Genomic DNA, 24293 nt, shown 5'->3' on the forward strand with positions numbered 1-24293 from the left:
ATCACTTCCATTCCTTTGTGTTTCAGACAAACACTGTCACTGAACCACCAAACTCGACTCTGCCAACACCTTATCTACACTGTCTCTGCTGTTGCACTTTTTTTTTTCTACTGTTTTATTGGAACACCCTTTTAATTCCACTTTTTTTTATGCATTTCTTAAGTATTTCTATTAATAATCACCCATTTTTGGACGAGTTTCAGTTCCAAAATTCACTATAATTAACATAGATCACAAGACTCTGCATAAGTTTTGCATATTACTCAGGGAAGTCCCCAAATCAAAACGATAAATATTTACAGGAGTTAATATTTTATGTTTCAAATACATTTTTCTACGAGATGGTTTTCTATTGAAGTTTCTTACCTTTAATATTTTTATTTCTCTTTTTAAAGACTCGAATTTAAAATTCCATTCATTGATGGTTTTATGTCCAACTACATTCCAATTAATATCATACAACAAAAACAATTATATTAGAGGTATAAAATGTTGGTGAAATTATTTTCTAGTGTACTTTTGGAAGCGAGCAAAAAAAAAACAGAGATAATAGACGAGAGTGTAAAAGAAAACAATTAATGAAAAATGAGTGAAAAGGAAAGTTAGTTGGTTGAAAATAAATAAATAATAATAATAATGGATGAAAATAGAAATTGTTTATATAAAAAAACAAAACAAAATAAAAATAAACATTATATTATATTATTAAAAGGAAATAGAAAAATTAATAAAATATTTTTTTTAATTATTTAATTTTGAAAATTAAATTTATTATTTATTAATATTAACATTTACTATTTATATTATTAGTATATTTTAATTATATATTATCAATATTATTTTTTATTTTATATATATATATATATATATATATATTTATTAATTTTTTCTTTTTATTAACATTAATAAAAACAAAAATGAAGTAAAGAAGAAGTGAACAAAATTAAATGTATCTATGCAAAAGCAAACTATATACCATGAAAATTTCGCAAGTATAATAGTTTATTTTCTAGTCTGATAGAATATGTTGCATTTGCATTCAAGTTTTTTTTTCTTGCACAATAAACATAACGGATACTACTATTTATTTATAAAACTCTTTATTTTCTTTTCACTTACATTAAAACCATCCATTTATGCTTTTTTTTTCATCTACTTGATCTCTTTCTAACATTACAAAGACATATGCTTTACAATAGGCACACTTTACATAAAAACTATCATTTAAAAAACTATTATTTAATAGGCACACTTTACATAAATTATTTTTAATATCATTATTTTTTGTTTATTTTTACTAAAAAATCGTTTAAAATCAAAATCAAATATTGAGTCACACCATAGTTCATTTTTACAACAAGTAAAAAAGCTACAACGAAAGGGGAACTTTTGAATATGTTTCAGTTTATGGTGTTACTATAAAGGATTTTTCTATAAAGTTGAAAAAGTAGTGAATAGAGAAGTCAAACATAAGACAAAAGTCGGACCACCTGGGAGAGAGTATTGAGTTGAATAGGTTCGAGGTTATTAAAGTTCAAAGATATTTAATATCCTTGAACTTGTACAACTCAATTTTCTTCCTAACTCTTTCTTCTCTATTTCTTAGGTTTCTCACTTGATTCTTACTCTCTTTTTTTCAAAATATTCTTCCCCCTCATGACTATTTATAGTCCAAAAATTTTACTATTTATCATTTTTTTTAATATTATTTATTATTTTAATTTCATCACTTACATAATGGATTCACCACTTACATAATGGATTCCTTAATAATGACTTCAAATATAAATGCTTTCTCCATTAAATTTTACAAAGAGGTAGAAAAGAGTTTAAACCCATCACCAAAATTTTCTACCAATTAAGTTACCAAAATTTCTTATTTAACTTTACATATTTTATAAATTTATTATATTTTTCATTCACAATAAAATTGTTACTATTAAGGTAAATATTTTTCTTGGATCTTACATGGTCTTCTTTATATTGAAAAAAAACTTCAAAACAAGAAATTAAAAAGAAAACAGGTAAACGATTTTTTCTTACTTCGAAAAAAGGGTGGAGTAAAAACGAAAAGAAAAAAGGAAGGAGAAGTAATTAGAAAGTAAATTGTCTAAATGTTTACTCCATTATTTGAAAAACCAAATACAATATTGAATGCAGTACATATTTTGTACATCTTTTATATATATATATATATATATATATATATATATATATATATATATATATATATATATATATATATATATATATATATATATACTTTGAGAAACTATTTACTTTATAAGTTTCGTACCCATGTGAAAATTCTTTCTATAAACAAAACTTTAACAAACAAAAAGGACATGGAAAAATTAATACGCGTCACATAATTTATATTTTATTAATTTTTTTGTTATTTATTTGAGTGAATTTTTTGGAGGTAAATAAGAATGGATTTGAAAGTAAATTTTTTGATCTATCAATTAAATCCTATACTAATTCTCATAAACTCTACTTCCAAATCCACTCTCACTTAACTCCAAATCCATCTAAATAAATAACAAAATAATTATCTTCAAATCATCTCAAATTCATTCAATCATTCTTTTCCAAATCCATTTAATTAAACAAAGCCTTAACGATATATTTGATGCTTCACTAGAAAAGGCCATCAAGTATGAAATTTGGTAAATCAAAGAAAGGCAGAAAAGCACAAGTTATAAACATATTTCCTACTCTAGTTCTTTTCACATATTTTTTTTTCATAACTAGCTAAAATTAATATAAATTGTATTAAAGTTGCCAGTTTTTTATTTTTATTGAACAATTCCTATTTATGATTCACTGTGCTCATTTGACATGGTGCCTACCCTATTGATTTTCACAGTATTAAAATTATTAAGTAGAAATTACTTCTTTATTATCAATTTTGGAATAACATGTAGATCACAGAGAAAAAAATTCAGTTGACATAATATTAAAATGGTGTAAAGAAAGCATTAAAAATATATGATAAATTATTTTATTTGAATAAAAGAGGGAAAAGAAAAAGATATCTGTTGGAATAATTAAGAGGAAATGTGGTAGTGGTGTACCTGGTATTGGATTCTTTTCCAGTGATGCTTGCTTTGCCTGAACCACCTGAAAAATTGGAAATGCTAATAAAGCAGACTACGGTAGAGGGACCCATATTACAAAGCTCAAAAAGATTAATTATATATAGCACTAATTTTTTTGTGTGTGTGTGAAAGACAATTTTTATTACTATTGTTGACAAATATTTTCTTGAATGGTTAAAATATAGTTTGCAATCACTGATTATATTTTAATAATTTCATGCTGATTTGATGATACAACTTCTTTTTTTTTTTTGAAGGGAAAAAACTGACTGTTTGATGACTGAAATAATATTCAGGGTTTAGTCTTACTATTGATTAAAAATTAGTTTATTTTAGCACTCTATATGAGAAAAAAATTGTACCAAAGCCCATATTACTGAAATGAACTTATTTAAAAAATAAAAGCAAAAGCATAGAAGGAATTGCATGTGTACTTTATTATTTGTATAATTAATAAGATTATTAATTGTACCAGCAAAGCCGGACGCAGTACGGAAGAGTCCACATGGGCGGACACCCATGTGACATGGGCGGACGCCCATACCTCATTGTTGGCCAAATACAAGCGCCCGGGTCCCATGCGCGCGAGGCGGACGCTCATATCACATGGGCGGACGTACCAGCAAAGCCGGACGCAGTACGGAAGAGTCTGCATGGGCGGACGCCCATACCTCATTGTTGGCCAAATACAAGCGCCCGGGTCCCATGCGCGCGAGGCGGACGCCCATATCACATGGGCGGACGTACCAGCAAAGCCGGACGCAGTACGGAAGAGTCCACATGGGCGGACACCCATGTGACATGGCCGGACGCCCATACCTCATTGTTGGCCAAATACAAGCGCCCGGGTCCCATGCGCGCGAGGCGGACGCCCATATCACATGGGCGGACGTACCAGCAAAGCCGGACGCAGTACGGAAGAGTCCGCATGGGCGGACGCCCATGTCACATGAGCGGACGCCCATACCTCATTGTTGGCCAAATACAAGCGCCCGGGTCCCATGCGCGCGAGGCGGACGCCCATATCACATGGGCGGACGTACCAGCAAAGCCGGACGCAGTACGGAAGAGTCCGCATGGGCGGACGCCCATGTCACATGGGCGGACGCCCATACCTCATTGTTGGCCAAAACACTAATCAACGTGACTTAAGGTAAAGTAGCCTGGCTTAAAGGTAAGTAGAGATTAGAGGCTATTGGGCTATTTTGGGCCGTGATTAACTTTTCACTAATCCCAAGCCCATAGCAAAAACTATAAATACAGGTCCACAGGTAAGTGGAAAAAAGGTTACATTGAATGCACATTTATTGCTATTCCCTGAGAAAAGCCATTGCTCTGAAACTGACTTTGGCATCGGAGAATCTTTTGTAGGTCTCCACCCCTCCGGATCAAGAGGAGAGTCAAAGCTCGAGAAGAAGAAGATCCGCCACTGAGACAAGATCGCAGGAGAACTTAGAGGTTTGGAACAGCACAGCCCTACACATCCGAAACATTAATAAAGTATCGAATCAGACTTATAGTCTTCTAATCCTACTTGAAATAAATAAACTAATAATGACCCTATAGCAGTTAAATAGTAAATCAATTCAATGTTCAACACTAAGTAAAATAGAAAAATACAAAATTGCATTCTATTTCTGGCAACATTAGAAGGATTTGAAGGAATCTCACTTACATTTTAAAATTTCCACAATTGAATATGAAAAAAAATAGCAAATATAATTACAAAGAGCAAACAACAACCAAGTCATAGCATATATGTTTTGTGGGGAAGAGAACTCCAAAAACAGAAATAACAACAAAATATTAAAAGAAGATAAATCTGTTTGATGTTGGAGAATGAAAATAGGGATAATGAAGTGCTTACCTATTTGTAGTGAAGAATGTGCAAAGGAGAAGGAAACAATCTTATATACAATGTTCTACATAGACTCTTAAGAGTTGAACAAGCTTCAATAAGTGCAACCTAACATGAATAAGATCACGCCGACATAAAGTTCTAACCCTTTTGATGATGGCGGCGTGAATAATGTCTTAAATTTGTCGGAGGAACTTGGATTTTTTTATATTGAGTTCATGATCAAAGACCTAAAATAATGTTGTTGTGGTGTGACACTTGGTGCCAACCATTTATGTGTAAAATTTATTGTTTTGATGGTTTTATATTGGTGAAGGTAAACTTGTATAAAAGGGGGTGAGCTTATTAATGGAAATATCTCACTTGAATGACATGATGTTGTTCCATCTTCGGTCCAACAATTTACTTAAGCACTTTCACCTCCCAACCCTAATGCTAAGAATGAGTTGTTCAATCAAAACCAAACATAACACTTCAATGGATTGTGAAACTAGGTATTTATGTATTTGAGGCTTGAAGGAGTTGTGGTAAATTTCATTGAGGATTAGACCAAATATAATAAAGTGAAAAGCTTTTCCAGAAATCTTTCACAATACATTTACACAAACTTCAAGTTAAAATATAGTAGAATCCTTAAAAACAACACTTATCTCCTAAATCTTTTACAAGTAGATATTTTCTATATACTTACCATCACATAGAATCTTTCTTTTAAGTTTAGTTATGCCTAAAAATATTAAAATAGATTTATAAAATAAAATTTACAAAAACTTACAAATTATAATTTGATGATATGTCTTATTGATAATCATTCCAGTCTATATTTTCTGTTGTATTTTTTATACTGTCTTTCTGAACCGCACTGATATTAATATATTAAAAAAATTAAATATATTTTGAATATCAAATTAGTATTCACCATAATATTTTAAAGATTAAGTAGAAGAAAAAAAAAGAACAGAAAATCTTAATTATAATCATTCTTGATATTTTAACTCATACCACCTAAGAGACAAACTGAAAAACATGATATCATAAAAAGACTCAATCTATGATTTTTGAGTTTAATATAACGTTTTCTAGATATTTTTCTTTTTAATTTTAAGGCATCTTCTTACCTCACCAAGAAAGGAAGGCATGATTAAGTGAGAATATACAGAGGTAGTAAATTCTTACACACTGGATTAAATATTATTGAAATCTATTGAGCTACTTTACATTGAATTTTGAGAGTCACTTTCTGTCCCCTTTAGTGTAAACAATACAAAAACCATCTTACGTTAATGGTTCAATGTTATCTCTAAAACAATAGTCACTTTTGTAATTTTAGAAGTCAAAGTGATCTTATTCATTTATAGTGTGGTATTTTTTTCTTAACTTTTGAACAGAGTGAAGATTCTAGTCCAATAAATGGTATAACTAGTTTTTCTAATCATAAACAAGGATTCATCAATATTTTAAAATTTTTATAAAAAAATTACTATATGACATATTTTATTAGCTAATTTATTAAAATAATATCATTAATTAATTAATTAATTTAATGTATGGCTAAGAACATATATAATCAAAGATTTTTCTGTATACAGATCTTAAGTAATTTTTAATTTGTTGAAGAGTTAAATTACAAATACTAAAACTTAAAAAAAAAAACTAACAGAGGTTATATAAAAAGTATTATGGTTCACTTATATTAACAAATATATATTGTTCCTGATTTTTTTATCTTCATTCCCGTTAGAAAAGGAAAAAAAAAACATAAGGTGCTTTATAATTGAAAGATTATATATCATTCTTCAATCTATATTGTTTTCAATAGTCAATTCCCATTAGCTTTCTAATGTTGTTCTATGAAGTATTGAGTTTGAATGTTTATTAATTATTAAGTGCATATTTCAATATATGATATAAGAGCATGTTAAATTTATGATTATGTTTTGTTTCAATTGACATGAATCCTAGTCTTCACTTTCTCCAATTTTATGAGAAACAATTTTGTGAGATTTATGGTTTTCTTTTAATTGCTTCAAAATATTTTTTTTGAGTGATTGGAAAATTCATAAAGCTTTATTTTCTTGGCATGTATTCGTGAATATTTTAAAATTTATAGATAAACGTGGATACTCACGAATATTTAAAAAATATATTTTATAATTTTTAAAATAAAATTTAAATAAATTAAAAATATATATATAATATAATATAAATTAAATTGAATATAAATTAAAATTTAATTTTAATTAAATTTAATCCTAATAAATTATAAATTAATTATTTTTAATTAAATTTAACTTAATAAAATGTAAATTAAATTTTTATTTTTATTTTTTTGGATAGTTGGTACGAATAATATAATACCCGCATTCAACCAATTTATATGTGGGTATTAAAATAGCTATTATCCGCTATCCGTGGATATTAAAATAGTTATTATCCACTATCCGTGGATATTAACTATCCATCGCAGATTTTTATCCATGATATTCGCGGGCACAAATATTTTTGTTATCCTTAATAATGCGTGAATAATATTTTGATTTGGGTACATGAATAAAAATATTCAAATTTTGGTAGTTTAACATTTTTTATGAAAAAATTGAATTAAGTTTCCAAATTGGTCTCTCTTGGGTAGATAGTTCATGAGAAATGTTAAATATTTGTGTTAATATATATCCATAATAGTATTAATCAGTCCAAGGAAAGATTAACATTTAACTGAATTGTATATATTGTGATGATAAACGTGTGATAACTGTAAGGTCTTTTCTGTCAATAATAAATTAAACCCAAGATAGATTTGTTCTTGGACATGCTTTATTATCAATATATGATCATTATACCAAGATATCCCTAGCAATTAATATTATTGTTTAATGACTTAATATTAACGGTGTTTTAGGTGTCTTGAGATATGTTAGACCATTATTTGAATTTATTTATTATTATTTTTATAATGTGAGGTTATTTATATTACTCTTATTTCTAAATACAATTAAAATTAATTCTATATCAAACAACATGAACCTAGTTCCAATTCTTAGTGTAACAAATTTTAACGACTCGAATGAGAACATGGAAATTGTTCTTATCTGCAATCTTGATTATAATTAAGGATTGTAAAATCCATTTCTCCTACGGACTTTAGTACCTTTGAAGATAGGAAAGATTGTGAGAAGTGAGATCGCTCAAATCGTATAAGTCTTTATTTAGTCTATTTTGTAGTCAATTTTGCTTCAATACCAAGAAACATTTGGTGGTTAAATTATGGTGCAACTGCTAACATCAATATTTCAATACAAGGTTGTCTAAGTTACCAGAAGTTAATAGATTCTGAAATATGGATATATGTTGGAGATGGAAAATCAATGGAGTTGGAAGTCATGGAGTATTTTCGATTATTATTATTATGCAGTGGTTTTTATTTGGATTTGAAAAACACTTTTGTTATGCCGTCATTTAGACAAAATTTAGTTTTAGTTTCCTATTTGAACAAATTAGGTTATTTGTGTTTGTTTAGAAACAATGAATTCAAATTGTCTTTAAATTCATATTGTCTTTAAATTCAAATGTTCTTCGAAGTGGTTCACTTTTGCTAATGATAATCTATATATGCTTGATACGGTGAATTTCTATAGTGAATCCTTAAATATGAAATAGTGTAGTACTTCGTGTAAAAATGACATTTTGATTCAAGAGCACTGTGACATACGTGTCTAGGTCACATTTCTAAAAATATATTTGAATGACCTGTGTCAAATGGGATCTTGGATTCCATTGACTTCGTAATCTATGTTTGTATTGAATGCGTTAAAGGTAAACATACCAAGACATCGAGATTATGTGCATATAAAGCTACAAACATCTTAGAATTGATACATATAGACATTTGTGAGTCATTCACTACACCTGCATGGAATAGTCAACAATAAGGCATCAAATAAAGGAATATAGCTAAGGAATTGTCACAAGGTTGTACGTTATGGAAGGAATTGAAAGGCCACTTAAGTTATATTGTGACAACAATTCAGCTGTATTATATTCTAACAATAATAAGAGTTCGAGTAAGTTGAAGCATATTGACATCAAATTTTTGGTTGTTAAAGAAAGGATAGAGTGAACATATTTTCATTGAACACTTAGGGACAAACTCCATGATAGCAAATCCTCTTACTAAGGGACTTCCATCGAAGGTCTTTTATGAGCATGTTGCTAATATGAGTGTTTTACAATTTTAGGAATATTTTCGTTAGTGGGAGTTAGTCACTTTTACCTGTTTTTATGTTCTGTGTTTGATTTTATGTATGCATACATTGTATTCTGGACATATTTGGTTTTATAAATATATGGTTCATTATTCATAAATTTCACTTTGTATATTAAGATTATTATATTGATCTTATTGAGATAAAGTAAGTACCAATTGAAAATAAATGGGTACAAGTCACATTTACGTCATTTTTATGCTACACATTTTATAATGAGTCAATGTCATTTGATTATGTCAATATTAGTGATTATTGAGTGATTTAGTTGCTATTAATGTAATGAAAAATTATTTTAGTTTTATATACAAATGTGATCAATGGACAAGATCTTTTTAATATACTCAAGACATACAATGTTAATTTTAAACTCATAAAATCTAACACATTTTTTATAAAGATTGTAAGGATATATATATATATATTATATTTTATTAATCAATTTATTAAAATAATCTAATTAATTAAATCTATAACTAAAAACATATATATCATAAAACATTTAGTATGCAGAATTACATAAAGTAACTTAAGAAAAAATAAATGAGAGATTACATAAATAGTTCTTATATATAAATATGAATATATTATTTTTATTTCTTTCTCTTTATTTCGTAAAAATTAAAATAAAAATATATAAAATGTTTTACCATTGGAAGATGAGATATCATTCTTCCATTTATATTATTTCTAATAATACATCTAAATTTACCTATGATACTATTGGAAATTGCTCAATTATTTGAATACCCATTCATTATTACTCCGTTTTGATACATAATTTAACACACATATATATCACCAATATAGTTTCACCTCAGACTAATGGGATTCAACTAAAAGATGATGTAAAATTCTTCTTTCCTATTGTTGAGAGGGATATTCTAGAATGCAATTGTTCTATCCTTTTATATTTAAAAATAATCACTAGTAAAAAAACTAGATTTGAAATCACACAATAGACTTCGGTTAAGTCAGAACCGAAATCTATAAAAAGACGGTGGCATTTTCATATTTTAAATTAACTTTTCTGACCCGGTTTAAAAAAAATCGAGATATATAAATAATATGACCTCGGTTCAAATCCACCCGATGCCTAACACCCTGATAATGGCTCGGTTCAAACCCACCCGATGCCTAACACCCTGATAATGCCTCGGTCCACTGGTACCCGAGGCAATATACTTATCTTTCCTTTACCCCTCGCGCATTTCACCCTCACATAACCCTCGTCCAACAGCGCCCCCACCCTTCTCCTCCTCCCTAAACCCTAACGACTCCCACCCTTGGCCGTCGCGTCAAGTCCACGGTAATGGCGTCTCCTCCACCTCCGCTTCCTCTGCCTCCTCCAGATCCCTCAAAACCCTCTCATCATTCGCCCACAACTACCGGATCGCCATCGCCCTAATTCCATCCGCCTTATTCCTCGTCGTCCTCGGTGGCACCCCGGTCGTCGCCATCCTCGACGCCCTCAGCCTCAAGCCCGCCGCCTTCTTTGCCGTGTGGTTCTCCCTTATCTTCGCCCAGGTCGCCTTCTTCCTCTCCGCCTCATCCTCCCTCTTCGCCGCCTTCAACTCCTCTGTCATCGCGGCTGCCATCGCCTCTTTCACCTTTCTCCTTGGCGTCTGGTCCTCTCTCCAGTTCAAGTGGCTCCTGCTCGAAAACCCTTCCATCGCCGTTGCCCTCGAGCGCCTGCTCTTCGCTTGCCTCCCCGTTTTCGCTGCGGCGTAGGGTTTCGTTTGGGGATTTTTGGCCAATTTTCTGCAAGACATTGCTCTGTGCCCATCCCCAATTTTCTGGCCCCTCCATGCTGCCCCAGCTCTCACTCCAAGACATTGCTCTGTGCCACACCGACGGTGGCTTCAGCTACTCTAGATGCGGTGGAGGCGTCGAGGTTGGAGCCTGAAGTGGAGAAGAGAGATGGGAACTAGGTTTTGAAGGAAGAGTAAAAGGGGCATCGGCCCTCAAGAAAAGTTGAAGCTTGAGAGATCCCATGAACATGTTCATGGAAGGTGGGATTGAGGATCTAGCTAAGATGTCCCTTGAGGAAATTGAGAGCTCCAAGCACATTAAGGATGATATTGATGTTAGACTCAAGTGGCTTGGCCTTTTTCGTAGGAGAAAGCATCACTGTAAGTTTGACCTTTTCAACTTTCTTTTGCTTTGATTAGTGGAAACAAAGAGTGTCATTGGTTTTGCAATTAATTTCAAACTCTGGTGAATTAATTTTTGTTTATGTCATTCTGTTTGCTCACTGTTTTGCTAAGTTCTTTCACTACCACAAATGTCATAATCACTTCTGATAATTTGGTTAACTTTGTTGTTCATCTTTCTGGTGTTTAAACTCTATTTAGAATGTATAAGTGTTAACTTTTGCATACTGTTAGTGCTTATTCTTGGGTTTGTTTTCTTTTCTTTCCCTGACTGGATAAGAAAACTGCAATCAAAGTGGTAATGACTTTTTTTCATTTATCATTTCAGGTTGAAGTAATGTCGTAGCTCAACAGAGAAAGCTTGAAGTCCAGATAATTGTCGAGCTCTGTTTTACTTTCATAATAATATGTTGCTTTCATTTCAATTGTACAAATTCACTTCACCGTGGAATCGAATTTAGTATAATTTAATTGACAATTACATTTTCTTTATTGTATTGGTGAATGTTGCTCTTGATGGTGTTACATTTGTTGGGATTTTGTCTGGTTGTACGCATATGGGGTTAGTGAGAGATGGGTTTCTGCATTTCCCATCGATGGTTGGTAATTACTCAATTGTGCCTCAGATTGAGCATTATGGTGGAATTGTTGGGAAGAGTTATTGCCTCGGTTCAACTTCAAACCGAGGCATAATCCCTTTCTACTGCCTCGGTTCATCAACAACCGAGGCCAAAAGTCTGACGAAAAAAAATAGTAAAAAAAGGAACACACTTTACTGTCTCGCTCGCATTTGAACTGAAACTAAAACATACACTTTTTTGTCTCGGTCCTGAACCGAGGCAAAAAAAAAGTTACTTTTTGTCTCGCCTGTATATATCTTGGTTGCAGAACCAATGCATATAGACGAAAATAACCGTTGTCTTTTCCCTTTATTACACTGGTGAATATACTATAATAAAGTTATTTCCTGTTAAGTTTTCCATCCTAATCAAAGATTTTCTACTCGTGTATCAATTTTTAGCTTTTTTAACTCCAGTTTTAATTATTAGATGTTATTATCTTAGCATTATACGTTATGAGTACATTTTATCATCAATCTTATGTGAATCTGCTTTTAAAATTAATGCAGGGTCTTCTCTTATATATATTATTCTTTCCTTTGTTAATATTTCAAGATTTCACATGTTCGATCCATTTCATCGTACTAGTTATTGTGTTTTTATAAAAAAAGTATTACATTTCAAAATTTTAAAATAATAAATATGCAAGTTTTTTTTCTTATGTATTACTCATTCATCCAACACTAAATTATTCAGACTTCAAATTCTAACAAATATTATCCTGTGCTAATAACATGAGAACTTTGCATCCATTTGATTCAATGAACTAAACACTAGCAGTCTTGCGTGCTATCATCAGTGTTGCACTTCTTTAAGAATAAGCATTTTGTTCATATAGTAATGAACATAATTCATTTTGAAGAACATCCAAAAAAATAATGATAAATGATCTTGACAGCACTAGGGCAAAGTGGACGAAAGTGCCTGTCAGTTCATTAAACAACTCCAAGAGAAAAGTATATGCGTCCAAAGCTTCTTCTCTTTCTTTTCATTATTACATGTATGCCAGATTTTTGACCTAATTTCTTCAAAGCAGGGATTGGTGTCCCAAATAAAAATAATTTTTTTTATTAATACCCAGAATGAAAAAATTATTTTCAATCTATTTTATTTCTCTCATTGTGGAGAAAATAAAGCTAATGTAAACTCGTTTTCGTGGAAATTTTGATAATCGAAAGTAAATTATTTGAACTTAAAACAAATGAATTTTTATATGATTTCTCTAAGTAGTAATTGTAATGATTTTCTAATCTAAATGCATTAAAACTAAATTTATAATATAGTTTGATTCTATAGTAAAAACATTTCTTTTTCTCAATTAAAACACTTTTTTAATAGAAAGTTTTTTTGACATATAACTCAAATTGGCTTAAGGATGAAATGTTATCCCCTGATGGATTATCAACTATCAACCCCTTTGTGCTAACTTTAACCGTTGGACGAACAAAAGGCTCCTTGTACCACAACTATATGCTATGAAATACCTAAGACACCAAGCGCGGCTCAAACTCCTTTCTCAACTTTTGACTAACCTCCTTTGTTACCTCTTATATATGATTTTATGTCTCAATTGCAAAATGGCCTATTGGTTTAATGAATCAGATCAGTGCTGACTTGAGGATGTTCCAAATGACTGGCAGATGCTCAATCCTATTCCAGCAGTAACATACCTTTATCTTTCCTTAACGTCAATACATGTTATCATAAGATAACCCAACAAAACATATATACTTTAATAGAAAAATCCCAACACAAACATGATATAAACTCTATCATCATGCATATCGTCTCATCTAATTTTACTCACAATGATATAAACTCTATCATCATGCATATCGTCTCATCTAATTTTACTCACAAAACATAACTTTTTGGCTCCTTCATTATATGATTTCTTCGTTGAATAATATAACTAAATTTCATGTGCATAATAGAATTCATCAATGAATAAAATAAAGAAAGTTCACAACCGTATGATATCCAAGTTTTTGTTTACCACTGTGTTATTGAAAGCTTTCTTAATGCGCGATATTTTACATATTAATAAAAGATAAAAATGGGTATTACCATTTCCTAGATAACACATTTTATTCATTTAATGTTTTTTTATGACGTTGTAATCCTACGTTATGTTTATAAACTGTTTTTTGACATTTTTATAACATTTTAAATAAATATTTGTTGGAAGTCTCAAATTAACTAGAGATAAGACTAATTTAGTGTATATAATGTTGGGAAGTGTGAGTTTAAGTCTCACATTGGATATAAATGAGAAAGTAGAGTAGTATATAAAGATGAAAGACCTGTTTTAAGTTTTGGGTAGAGAGTGGTATCAATCTTTTATATCGTTAGACTCAAATCTCATTGGTGTTTGTATCTCCCAGGTGAACCTCCTCCTTAATAAACCCAACAGTGATATCAGAAAGTGTATTGAAAATTTTAAATCGACTAAAAATTTTCATATTGAAAACAAACATGAAGTTTAGTTAACTAAGATTTAATGGGTTATAATCATGATTCCAGGAAAGAAATATTGGATATATATATATATATATATATATATATATATATATATATATATAAAAAGAGAGAATAATAGCACATGGCTAGGAGTTTCAAGAATCAATGCTGGCTAGCTTCATACATTGTAGAAAAGAAAGTTTGAACAGCTTTGCAGATTCCATTGATCGATTTTGCAGAGGAGAAGGTTCTTAAGAGTAGAAGGAACGCAAAACCAAATGTGGCAAGAAAGAAAAAGCACATATGCATGGTTGTTTCATATCATCATCATAATTTCAAAAGTACAATTCTCATATACTACAAATTTTCACAACGTTAGTGAAGAAATCAAACCCATGCTAGTCTAGAAATCAATTTGGTATACTACGGCCCAGTTGATCCATTGGGTCTCGAACTATCATAGACTCACCTGACAAAAAAACCTTTCAATTTCTTTATTAAAAATTCATTTATACAAATTTTATCAATTTTATTTTATTAAATATGTTTTTAGTTTCTTAATTTAAAAAAAATAGAATTAATCTCTTTTTAAACTTTTGGTTTAATTTAGTTTTTCAATTTTCAAAATACGTAAATTTAGTCATTTTAATTAAATTTTATTAAAATTATTAACGTATTTTATAATATTATTTAAATTATTTACATATTTTTGTTTCAATTATTTGAAACGTTAAATAACTTTAACAAAATTTAGTTAAAAAAATTAAATTCAAATATCTTTAAAATTGAAGATTAAATTATACCAAAATTTCGAAAGAAAACAAAACTAATTTTCAATTTTTACTACAATATTAAAAGAAAAAAATATTTAATCTTTTTCTTTCCTGTCAATTTTAAGAATGAAAAATATCCTAAACATATCACGATCAAATAGATATTAATATTATTCGTGATGTCAAATAATAATTAATACATATAGACCTTGAACATGGTGAGGAATGATAAATGTTTTTTATTTGAGCCAAGTCCTTCTAAAGTATAAACCTAGTTACTACAAGTATATGTTTCATTTGCTCTTTACATTAGATTTGGGCTTGAGTCGAATTCTCCTCTTTTTGCATATTTTAAAAGAATGTGAATAATTTTAATTCAATTTCCTCCTTCTCTTTATTGAAGGCATTTGATTAATAGCTTTGGGATGTAACCAAGAAAAATTGCTAATTAAATAAAAAAATATTAGCTTGGCCTATGATATGATCACCTTTATAAAGGTCCATTTCATCTATGGATGAAAGATCTAAGTGAGGATTTAACTTTTCTAAAAGTTAGAGTAATAAATCTTAATTGTTGATTAAAAAATCAGTCAATAGTATTCCTATTCATCTATGATTTATTATATGTACGCACACGAAATACTAATTCTTTATTGTTTCATCATTATATGATTAAGATTTGTTATCATTTACTCTCTAAAGTGAGTTTCTCTCACTAAAGGAAGTGAAAGGTAAAAATTTGTTAAGAATAAAAACATTACCCGTGTTATTTAAAATTTGACAACAACCTCTTTCTCACTAATTTTAAAAAATCAGTTTTTACATGTTTCTTCTATAAGTATTTAAAAGAGTTTAGTTTTAATGCACTCAATTTAAAGTTTTGCACATCATCAACCGATTAAAAACTAATATGAATGCAACTTTATAATAATCATTAAAAATAATAATTTTTAATTACAGAATTTAGAATACGATTATAATAGTTAAAAATCGTATAAAAATTCCATTATATTCAAACTAAATTTAATTTAAAAATATAAAACGAAATTAAAATAATGGGTCATTTTTCATGTTTAAAGTAGAAATAAAATATTAAAATATTTTATGAAAATAAAGTCCTTCAAATTTGTTATGTTGAATTTCCCAGTTGATCATCGAGGCTCTGATGCGTTGTCATAATTGTTTTTATTGCAATCACGGTGTCTTAAATTAAATTCTACAAAAGAATTTGGTTGAAGTTTTGGAATAAATTTATATCTTATTAGACTATCATATTTGATAACACATATTTTTTTATAAAGTGATTTCATTTTTTTATTGTTATATTTTTAATTTTTAGCTAACTTTTTATTAGTAATAGATTGAGTTTATTATTAATAATTATTTTAATTTTACATGTTTAGCTCATTTTACTTTTGTTTACTATTTTGACCACAATTCTTTATAGCGATTATATTTTTATTGATTCTAATAGTTCTATTGATTTCATATTTTTAGGACTTTAAAATGGATATATGAATTATTAGATTTAACTTTTTATTTTATTGTTAGTACTTTTATAAATTAGTACTTTTATAAATTGAGATAAATTTGTTAGAAATTTGTAAAGAGAATGCTACACATTTGATTTTGTTAGTTTTTACCTACATTTTTTTAATTAGGCTTCTGAAACTAATTAGGTTCACATTAGATCATAATTTTTTCAGAGTTTGACAAGTAGGATTTAGGTTCAAAGCTTTATGCTCAAAATAATATACAATTAACAATTACATAATTTTTCAAGGTTATATTTGATATGTTTTACTTATTTTATAATTTTTATATATAATTGTTTGGTAAATCAATGATAATTAAAAGCCAAACAAATAACTAATAGACCAGTCGATTAGTCATCAACTAGGACGGTCATCAAACAGACCAGAATGCCAACTAATAGACTAGATGACAAGCCATCAACCAAAATGGTCACTAACAGTTCAGACGACTAACTAACTGACTGAATGGCTGGCCACTAATATGGGCGATCACCTAACAAACCGGATCACAAACCATCAAGCTGGAGGACCAACTAACATATCAAATGGCGGGTCATTAGTCATTATTGTCAACTACTAGATAACACAAACAAGTAACAAACCGAGCAGTTAGCTATCAAGTCGGATTGTCAACTACCAAGCCAATGACAAATCAACAACATGGTAGGAATTCACCAAACTCGACGGCTAGACAATAGATCAGACAGTTGATCACCAAAACAAACGATCCAAATTGGACCAAAGTATATCAACTTCAAAACAATTTTACTTGGGATTAAAGCATGATTAGTCATGTTTGAGCCATAATTAGGTCAACCTTAATAAAAAGGCTCATCAAAAAATCTATAAGAGGTAAGGAGGTAGGTCAAGTATTAAATATAACAAGAGCAAAGTGTTAGGAATTATGTGCCTCCTGCATCAACTTAACCTATGGAGACTAAACGACACAAGGAGCCTTACCCAATAGCCCACAATGGCAGCTCGGGAGCCAGCAATGATCACCCATTCATGGCAATTGTGAACATGATTGGGATGCTTCCTTTCACATCGATTATAATGGAGAAGGCTTTGTCGCACAAGTGGATCATGCCAGTTTTTTATAAGTCTGACAATTCCACCGATCCTGATTAACACCTAAAAATGTTCATGAACCAAATGCCATTGTACACCTCAAGTGACCCCGTATAATGTAGGCCTTCTCCATCTTGCTTAAGGGAGAAACATTGTCCTAGTTCAATTCCTTGCCACTAAACTTCATAAATAACTTTGTCACCATTTGTCCTATGTTTGGAGCACAATTTGCGACTAGCCGACTACACCACCTAACATCCATTGTCTTAATAAATGTATGCAGGAGAAGGAGGAATTGCTCAAAGCGTTCATGGAATGATTTGGAAAAGTCGCAAGACAAGTCAGAAACCTTAGCCATGAGGTGGCCATGCACATATGATCACGACCTTTCGGCTAAGACTATTCGCAGATAGCATCTATATGAAGATGATTAAGAATATGAACAATTTGAGGTAAAGGGCCATTAGTTCATACAGGTGAAAGATATGCACGACTTTTGAAAAAAAATGTGAGTGAAAACTTTGTTTAGTGACAAGAAAGTGAAAAGAAAATTGCATGGAAATGAGGGTAACACTCGTTTCAAAGAGCTGGCCAACGGGCCACATTTTCATCAATGTACTCCTCTCAATGCACCCCATGCAATAATCCTTGAGGAAGCTCTAAGTGTTGAGTTACGGCCTCCTCCTTGGAAGAAGTCCATTCCTCGAAATACTGATGACAATAAGTATTGTCTCTATCACAGGAACTTGGGGCACACAACGGAGTTTATTCGATCTGATCATTGTTAGGCCACGTGTCATTGTATTTGTCTCAATTTGATTTCTATATTTTATTTTGTTTCAATTTTATCCTTGTATTTTTATTTTATCTCAATTTAGTGCTAATTTTTTTAAAAAAAAAATTATATTTATACAGAAAGACCTTACATAAAAACTATTTTTAATGTGTGTTTTTTTATTAGAATTGAGGTAGGTGAAACTCTATTATAAAGTTTAAAAAAACCTTAATTTGTTTTTTATGTGAATGAATCATATTTTGAGTGTTAAGGAGTTTAAAAATCTCCTATTAACTAGAGATAAAATTAATTTAGGTATATAAATAAAAACAATTGTCACTTTATAAATATAGTTTGTAAAGTTAAACCGTCTTCTAGCATTAAATTTGACTTTTAGTATATCTATCTCAAGCTACTGTGATTTTTGTGCTTTGATGAGATGATTTTTGCCCCTTCCACAAGAAAAGCAACTTGTTTATGGTATCCAAAAATGATATTTCTCAAAGAATAAAGAGAAGTGCTTTTAGTTGAGATTTTCCTGCGACCATAAGGCATATGGCCTGCAATAGATAAGAGCATACATGTGGATTAGGGCATGCCAAGCTTATAAATATTTTTCATAACTTTTTGGAGATAGAAAATAGATATTTTATCAGCATAATGAGTCTAAAGCTAAAGCGCTATAGACCAAGTGTGAAAAGGCACTATGTATGAAGCTTAATGTAGCCACGTATATTGCACATCTTAAAAGTTGGAAAAGAAAAACTATGTCTAAGAGCATTCATTATTCATGCAAAATCCAACTGTGTGACACCCCATTAATTATACAATTCTCTCTATGGTTTAGATTTATCGCAGATTGTTATGTTTCAGGTTCTTTGCACATTCTCTTGTACCCAAGTATGAAAACCTCACTCACTTCCTTACTTTATCTCTTCATTAGTCCCTTATTATTGAAGAGGTGTTCATATTGGGGGCATCCCATTGGAGAGTACATGCCAGCAATGAGGATAGAATTACCCTTTGGGTCAATGGTTTAAGGGGAATTCAGGTTTTTGCCCCACCCTGTCCCTAAATTCAACAGCAAGGTTCTTATTTGTAGGGTCATGAAATGGACCTTTGTGTGGCACTTGAAACCTTTGATGGGCCAAAAACCAGTGGAATTCATATAATGTGTTGATGGATCACTGTTGGAAGTCTTGAAAAAGCCTTGATAACATCTGAACCGGGACTTTCACTGGGTCTACAATAAATCTCAGACCCATCAAGAACTCCCCTCTTCAATGATGAATTTATCATCCAATGTGCTTTGGTGAAAAGGTCACCAGAAATCAAACATGGCACATAGCAATAAAATATGAGACTCTTGGGGAAATCATGTCCATTAAACATCACTTTAAGAATGCATGGTGCATATTAAAAGAAAGCAACCAAACATGTGTATCTTCCAAGATTGTAGAAATATTTTTCTGTTCAAGATGAGGATGAAGATGATACTAATAGAGTGTGGCAACATCACCACACATCCCTTACACTGCTGCCACTGGCGTTGTTGGATTTGATCCATATGACCTGCTCAGGCCACATATGTTCACGTTTTTTATTTGACGTAGGCCACTCATAAATTCTCAGATATGAGGTACAGGATCATATAAATCAAGTTAGTTAAATGAACATGTATGATTTTCCCGATGCGTTTTGTGGCCTTACTTTCAGCTTCTCCAATAATAGAGCAACAAAATCTGCGAACTATGATAACCTTGGCCTCATATGTTTTTGATGCTTAAGGCAAAGAAAATAACCCAACACATTCCAAAATGTCCGCGACCAGAGGCATCCAATGCACACAAATTTGGGTAGATGTTAAGTTTTATAGCTTTCTATGCTTTAATTCTGTGTCCTTTCTATGAGTCTTGTTCTCCGGGGTGGCCCTAATGATCAAATCTAAAGCAAACTAGCCAAGGATGGGGATAGTTGCTTGTCTTGGTCCATCAAAATCTAGTGCTTGCAAGAACCATGACCACTGGTTTCTGACAAGCCTTGGCATGATTTCATTTAACAGAAAGTGTGTGTAACAAAAATGTGTTTCTTCTACTTCAAAACTAGTGGTCACCATTCAAGGCCTGGCTTGACAAGTTGCACAGTTTTCCTTATCTTGATGGTGATACTGTCAAATGGAAAAATAAAGAAAAAATAAATAAAAGAAAATAACTTTTGTAGGTTGCCACAATTGTGGTGGCTACACAAGAAAGGGGTCCCTTGTAACTTGGCACATTGATAACTAAGTAGAAAAAAATTGACTAGACTAGAGATGATCTTAATGGAACTGTCACGGTCATCTCCCTCGAGTGGCCTTGACTAAGTGAAAGTTTATACGTACAACAACAATATTTGGGAGTCCATATATGGCTTTAATGCATATCCGTTGGTGTGTCTCTTTTGGTTCATGTGCTACACGTACTCATTTGATCGTGCCCACACACACAAAGACTATGGTAACCACTATACTCCGACACTGAGAAATGGGCATTGGCTTTGATGGGCCAAATCATCTATTGACTAACATCAGTATCTAGAAAGAAAACTAAAGTTGATAATACTAAGTATTGCATCTGTAAGTTCTTTGCAGTGGAAAAGGTCTCTCCACAGTTTATTACCCTTTGGTGGGACTTCTTGATATATCACCTTCCATATGATATGGTACTATGTTATGTATTATTATGTGATATGAAATTTTTGGTGAGGTTTTGTTTACATGACAAGATGGTTTTTATGGTCTGATCCGAATACTATTTTTACATAATGCTGCTACCAGGTAGGTTTTTCCTCTATTTGAACCTACCAGTGGTTGGGAATTGAAACATTTCTCACCCACCTAATACTATAGACTTATGAAAACAGATTAAAGAGGAGGCAGTGTGATATTAATGGGCCATAGTAAATCTATCCTAGTCAAAAGAAATTACTTGCCAAGCAATTACTTTTAATTTGTTATGGAATATGGAGTGACTTTGAAGCCCTCAAAATGATGGTGGGATCTCTGTAATAATTGTTGTCCATCTTATGTATAATAATGATGTATATGAGCAAAGAAGCTTAGATTGAATTATGCACATGTTCATGTCCATTTAATATATATGCATAGCCAACAACCACTTAACACCCAACTCCCACTCAAATCCATAGAAGCATATAGAATCCAAGGAAACACAGCTCTTTGCTCCCCACAATCCCTAACAGAAACCTCTGGTTTTAACAGCATGAGAGGATAAAAAGCACTGTTCCCCACTTATATCCCAATCTCATCTTTATTGCTAATGCACATATGCACATCTTGTGGACCTCACACAAAAACCTCCAAAACTCCCTCATCATATAAACTTATGCCTAGAGTTATTCATTATCCTAAACTGACCCTCCCACTACTCTCAATCATTCCAAACCCCTTTCATCTCTTTGCATCTTGATATAGCCCCCCTTCTTGTTACATATTACTGTCCATATTAATCCAAACTTCACCATAACTTCTCAAACTTGCACCATGTCCATAGCAGGCCTCATGGACCCAGAAATTAATCACAACAAGTCCTTCCATCGCAGGAACGATTCTGGAGAGCTTGATGTGTTTGAGGCAGCAAGGTACTTCTCAGGATACAGTGAAGTTGTTGGCTACACTGCCTCCACCTTCACTCAGAAGATCATGAGAGAAGAAAGGCATCATGCACACAGAGCCAGAATCAGCTTAGACATGCCAATGAGAAGCTTGCTCCCCCAACAATTCCATGGCATGGAGAAGCAAATCATGAAGGAGAAGAAACACAAGCAGCCTAGCTCTCCAGGTGGAAGGCTTGCAAGCTTCTTGAACTCTCTCTTCAGCCAATCAGCATCAAAGAAGAAGAAATCAAAATCCAGCTCTCAGTCCATGAAAGATGAGGATGAGAGCCCTGGAGGGAGGAGAAGGAGGAGGAGCAGCATTAGCCATTTCAGAAGCGCCAGCACTGCAGATTCAAAGTCCTTATACTCTTCCTTAAGTTCAGGGTTTAGAACTCCTCCTTATGTACAAACACCAACCAAGAGCTGCAAGGAATTCAGAACCTTCTCAGACCACAAGCATGCACAGTTATTGTCAGCAAAGTATAATAATGGACATGCAAGATCAACAACCACTTTGCAAAATGAGTTGTGGGATGAGAAGAAAAAAAGGGAACCAACAACAACTTTGATGGATGACAACAGCCACAATCACAATCAAAAACACAAACATATGAATGGTTTATCATCTTCAGAGAAACAAAGGAACAAGGGCAGTCATGAGTCAGTTGAGAAAGATAGGATGTTAGTGGAGAAGTACTCAGCAGAGGAGAAGGAAATCTCTCAAATCAGGAAGTTCAATGAGGTTGATGATGGTGCAGAAAGTGATTCAAGCTCTGATCTGTTTGAATTGCAAAACTATGACTTGGGATACTATTCAAGTGGTCTACCTGTCTATGAAACTACCAACATGGATAGCATCAAGAGAGGAGCACCAATTTCCAATGGCCCTCTGTGATGGTGTATAATATTCTCTTCCTTCTTAATTGGTTGGTTCATGTTGAACTAGCATGTTAGAAGCTATCAAAAGGAAAAATCTATTAGATTTTGCCTGTTTCCCGCTGGGTTTCATTTCAACTTCTTTCAATACTTTTTTCTCTGTGTGTACAGATTGGAATGTTGGCTTGTCTTATCTAATTTTATCTCATGTCTTTTCCTTTTGGACCTTTGTTTTAGAGTGCAAAAACAAAACAAAATTTTATGCCCTCCATTACCGTCTTCACCATATTCTTACCGTGATTTTAGGTTTAACATTTAATCAAGAGTTTAGTTGCCAATTCTCCCACAATCATTTCATGTGTCCCCCTTACCAAATCCATCATCTTAGCCTGTGCTTTTGCATTTTACTAAATTTCGGATCTGATTCTTCTAAAATAAACAATCATTTACAGAATAAAGTAAACAATATTCAGAATAAAGTTATGACTGATATTATTATGTGTACCTGCATATATAGCATATTCATTTCAATATCTTCCCTTAGTTCTATCATCCAACCACTGAAAATTCTTACTTTATGATTGTTCATTTTAATGTAATTAAATTCCTAACTGTATAACTTAACAGAGTAATAACTATATACTTATATGAACCATGTACTTATATGTACCTATGATCAAGAGTTTTGTACATATACTGTAATAATAGTTGGAAATCCAAGGATAAGTCTAAGTCCCACGTTGAATAGAAATGAGAAAGTAAAACACTCTCATTAACCCATTACTATAAGGTTTTGGATATATATCGATATCAATCTCTTATATGATTGAGCTGAGATTCAAGAGAGATGGAACAACCATAATAAAATACTTAACCTTCAAGGTTTTTGCTTGCATGCCTTGATTTTTATTGGGAATGGAAAGAAAAACACAAAAATAGGTATAATATATCTCTGTCAAGTTCTGCATGATTCATAACATGATCCATGTTGGGTATGTGTCAAAGGGTGTCTCTTTTTTCATAATACAGTAACTATAATCTTTTTATGATATTTTCTCACTCTCAGTAAGTAAACAATACATTAAATATCCGAGAAATATAAAATTTTCTTGACATTTTCTTTTTCATTTAAAAAAGTTAGCATAAATGTGTGGA

The 24293-nt window shown here is 31.6% G+C and overlaps 1 protein-coding gene across 1 annotated transcript; it reads left to right on the top strand.

The window, feature by feature from the left end:
* Positions 1–21828: 21828 nt before the first annotated feature.
* LOC108335443 (protein BIG GRAIN 1-like E) lies at positions 21829–23365 on the top strand. Its single transcript, XM_017571464.2, has one exon. The coding sequence runs from the start codon at positions 22150–22152 to the stop codon at positions 23155–23157; it is 1008 nt and encodes a 335-aa protein (XP_017426953.1). The 5' UTR covers positions 21829–22149; the 3' UTR covers positions 23158–23365.
* Positions 23366–24293: the final 928 nt, after the last annotated feature.

This window comes from Vigna angularis, chromosome 10 (genome assembly GCF_016808095.1).
Source record: "Vigna angularis cultivar LongXiaoDou No.4 chromosome 10, ASM1680809v1, whole genome shotgun sequence".
NCBI classification, from domain to species: domain Eukaryota; kingdom Viridiplantae; phylum Streptophyta; class Magnoliopsida; order Fabales; family Fabaceae; genus Vigna; species Vigna angularis.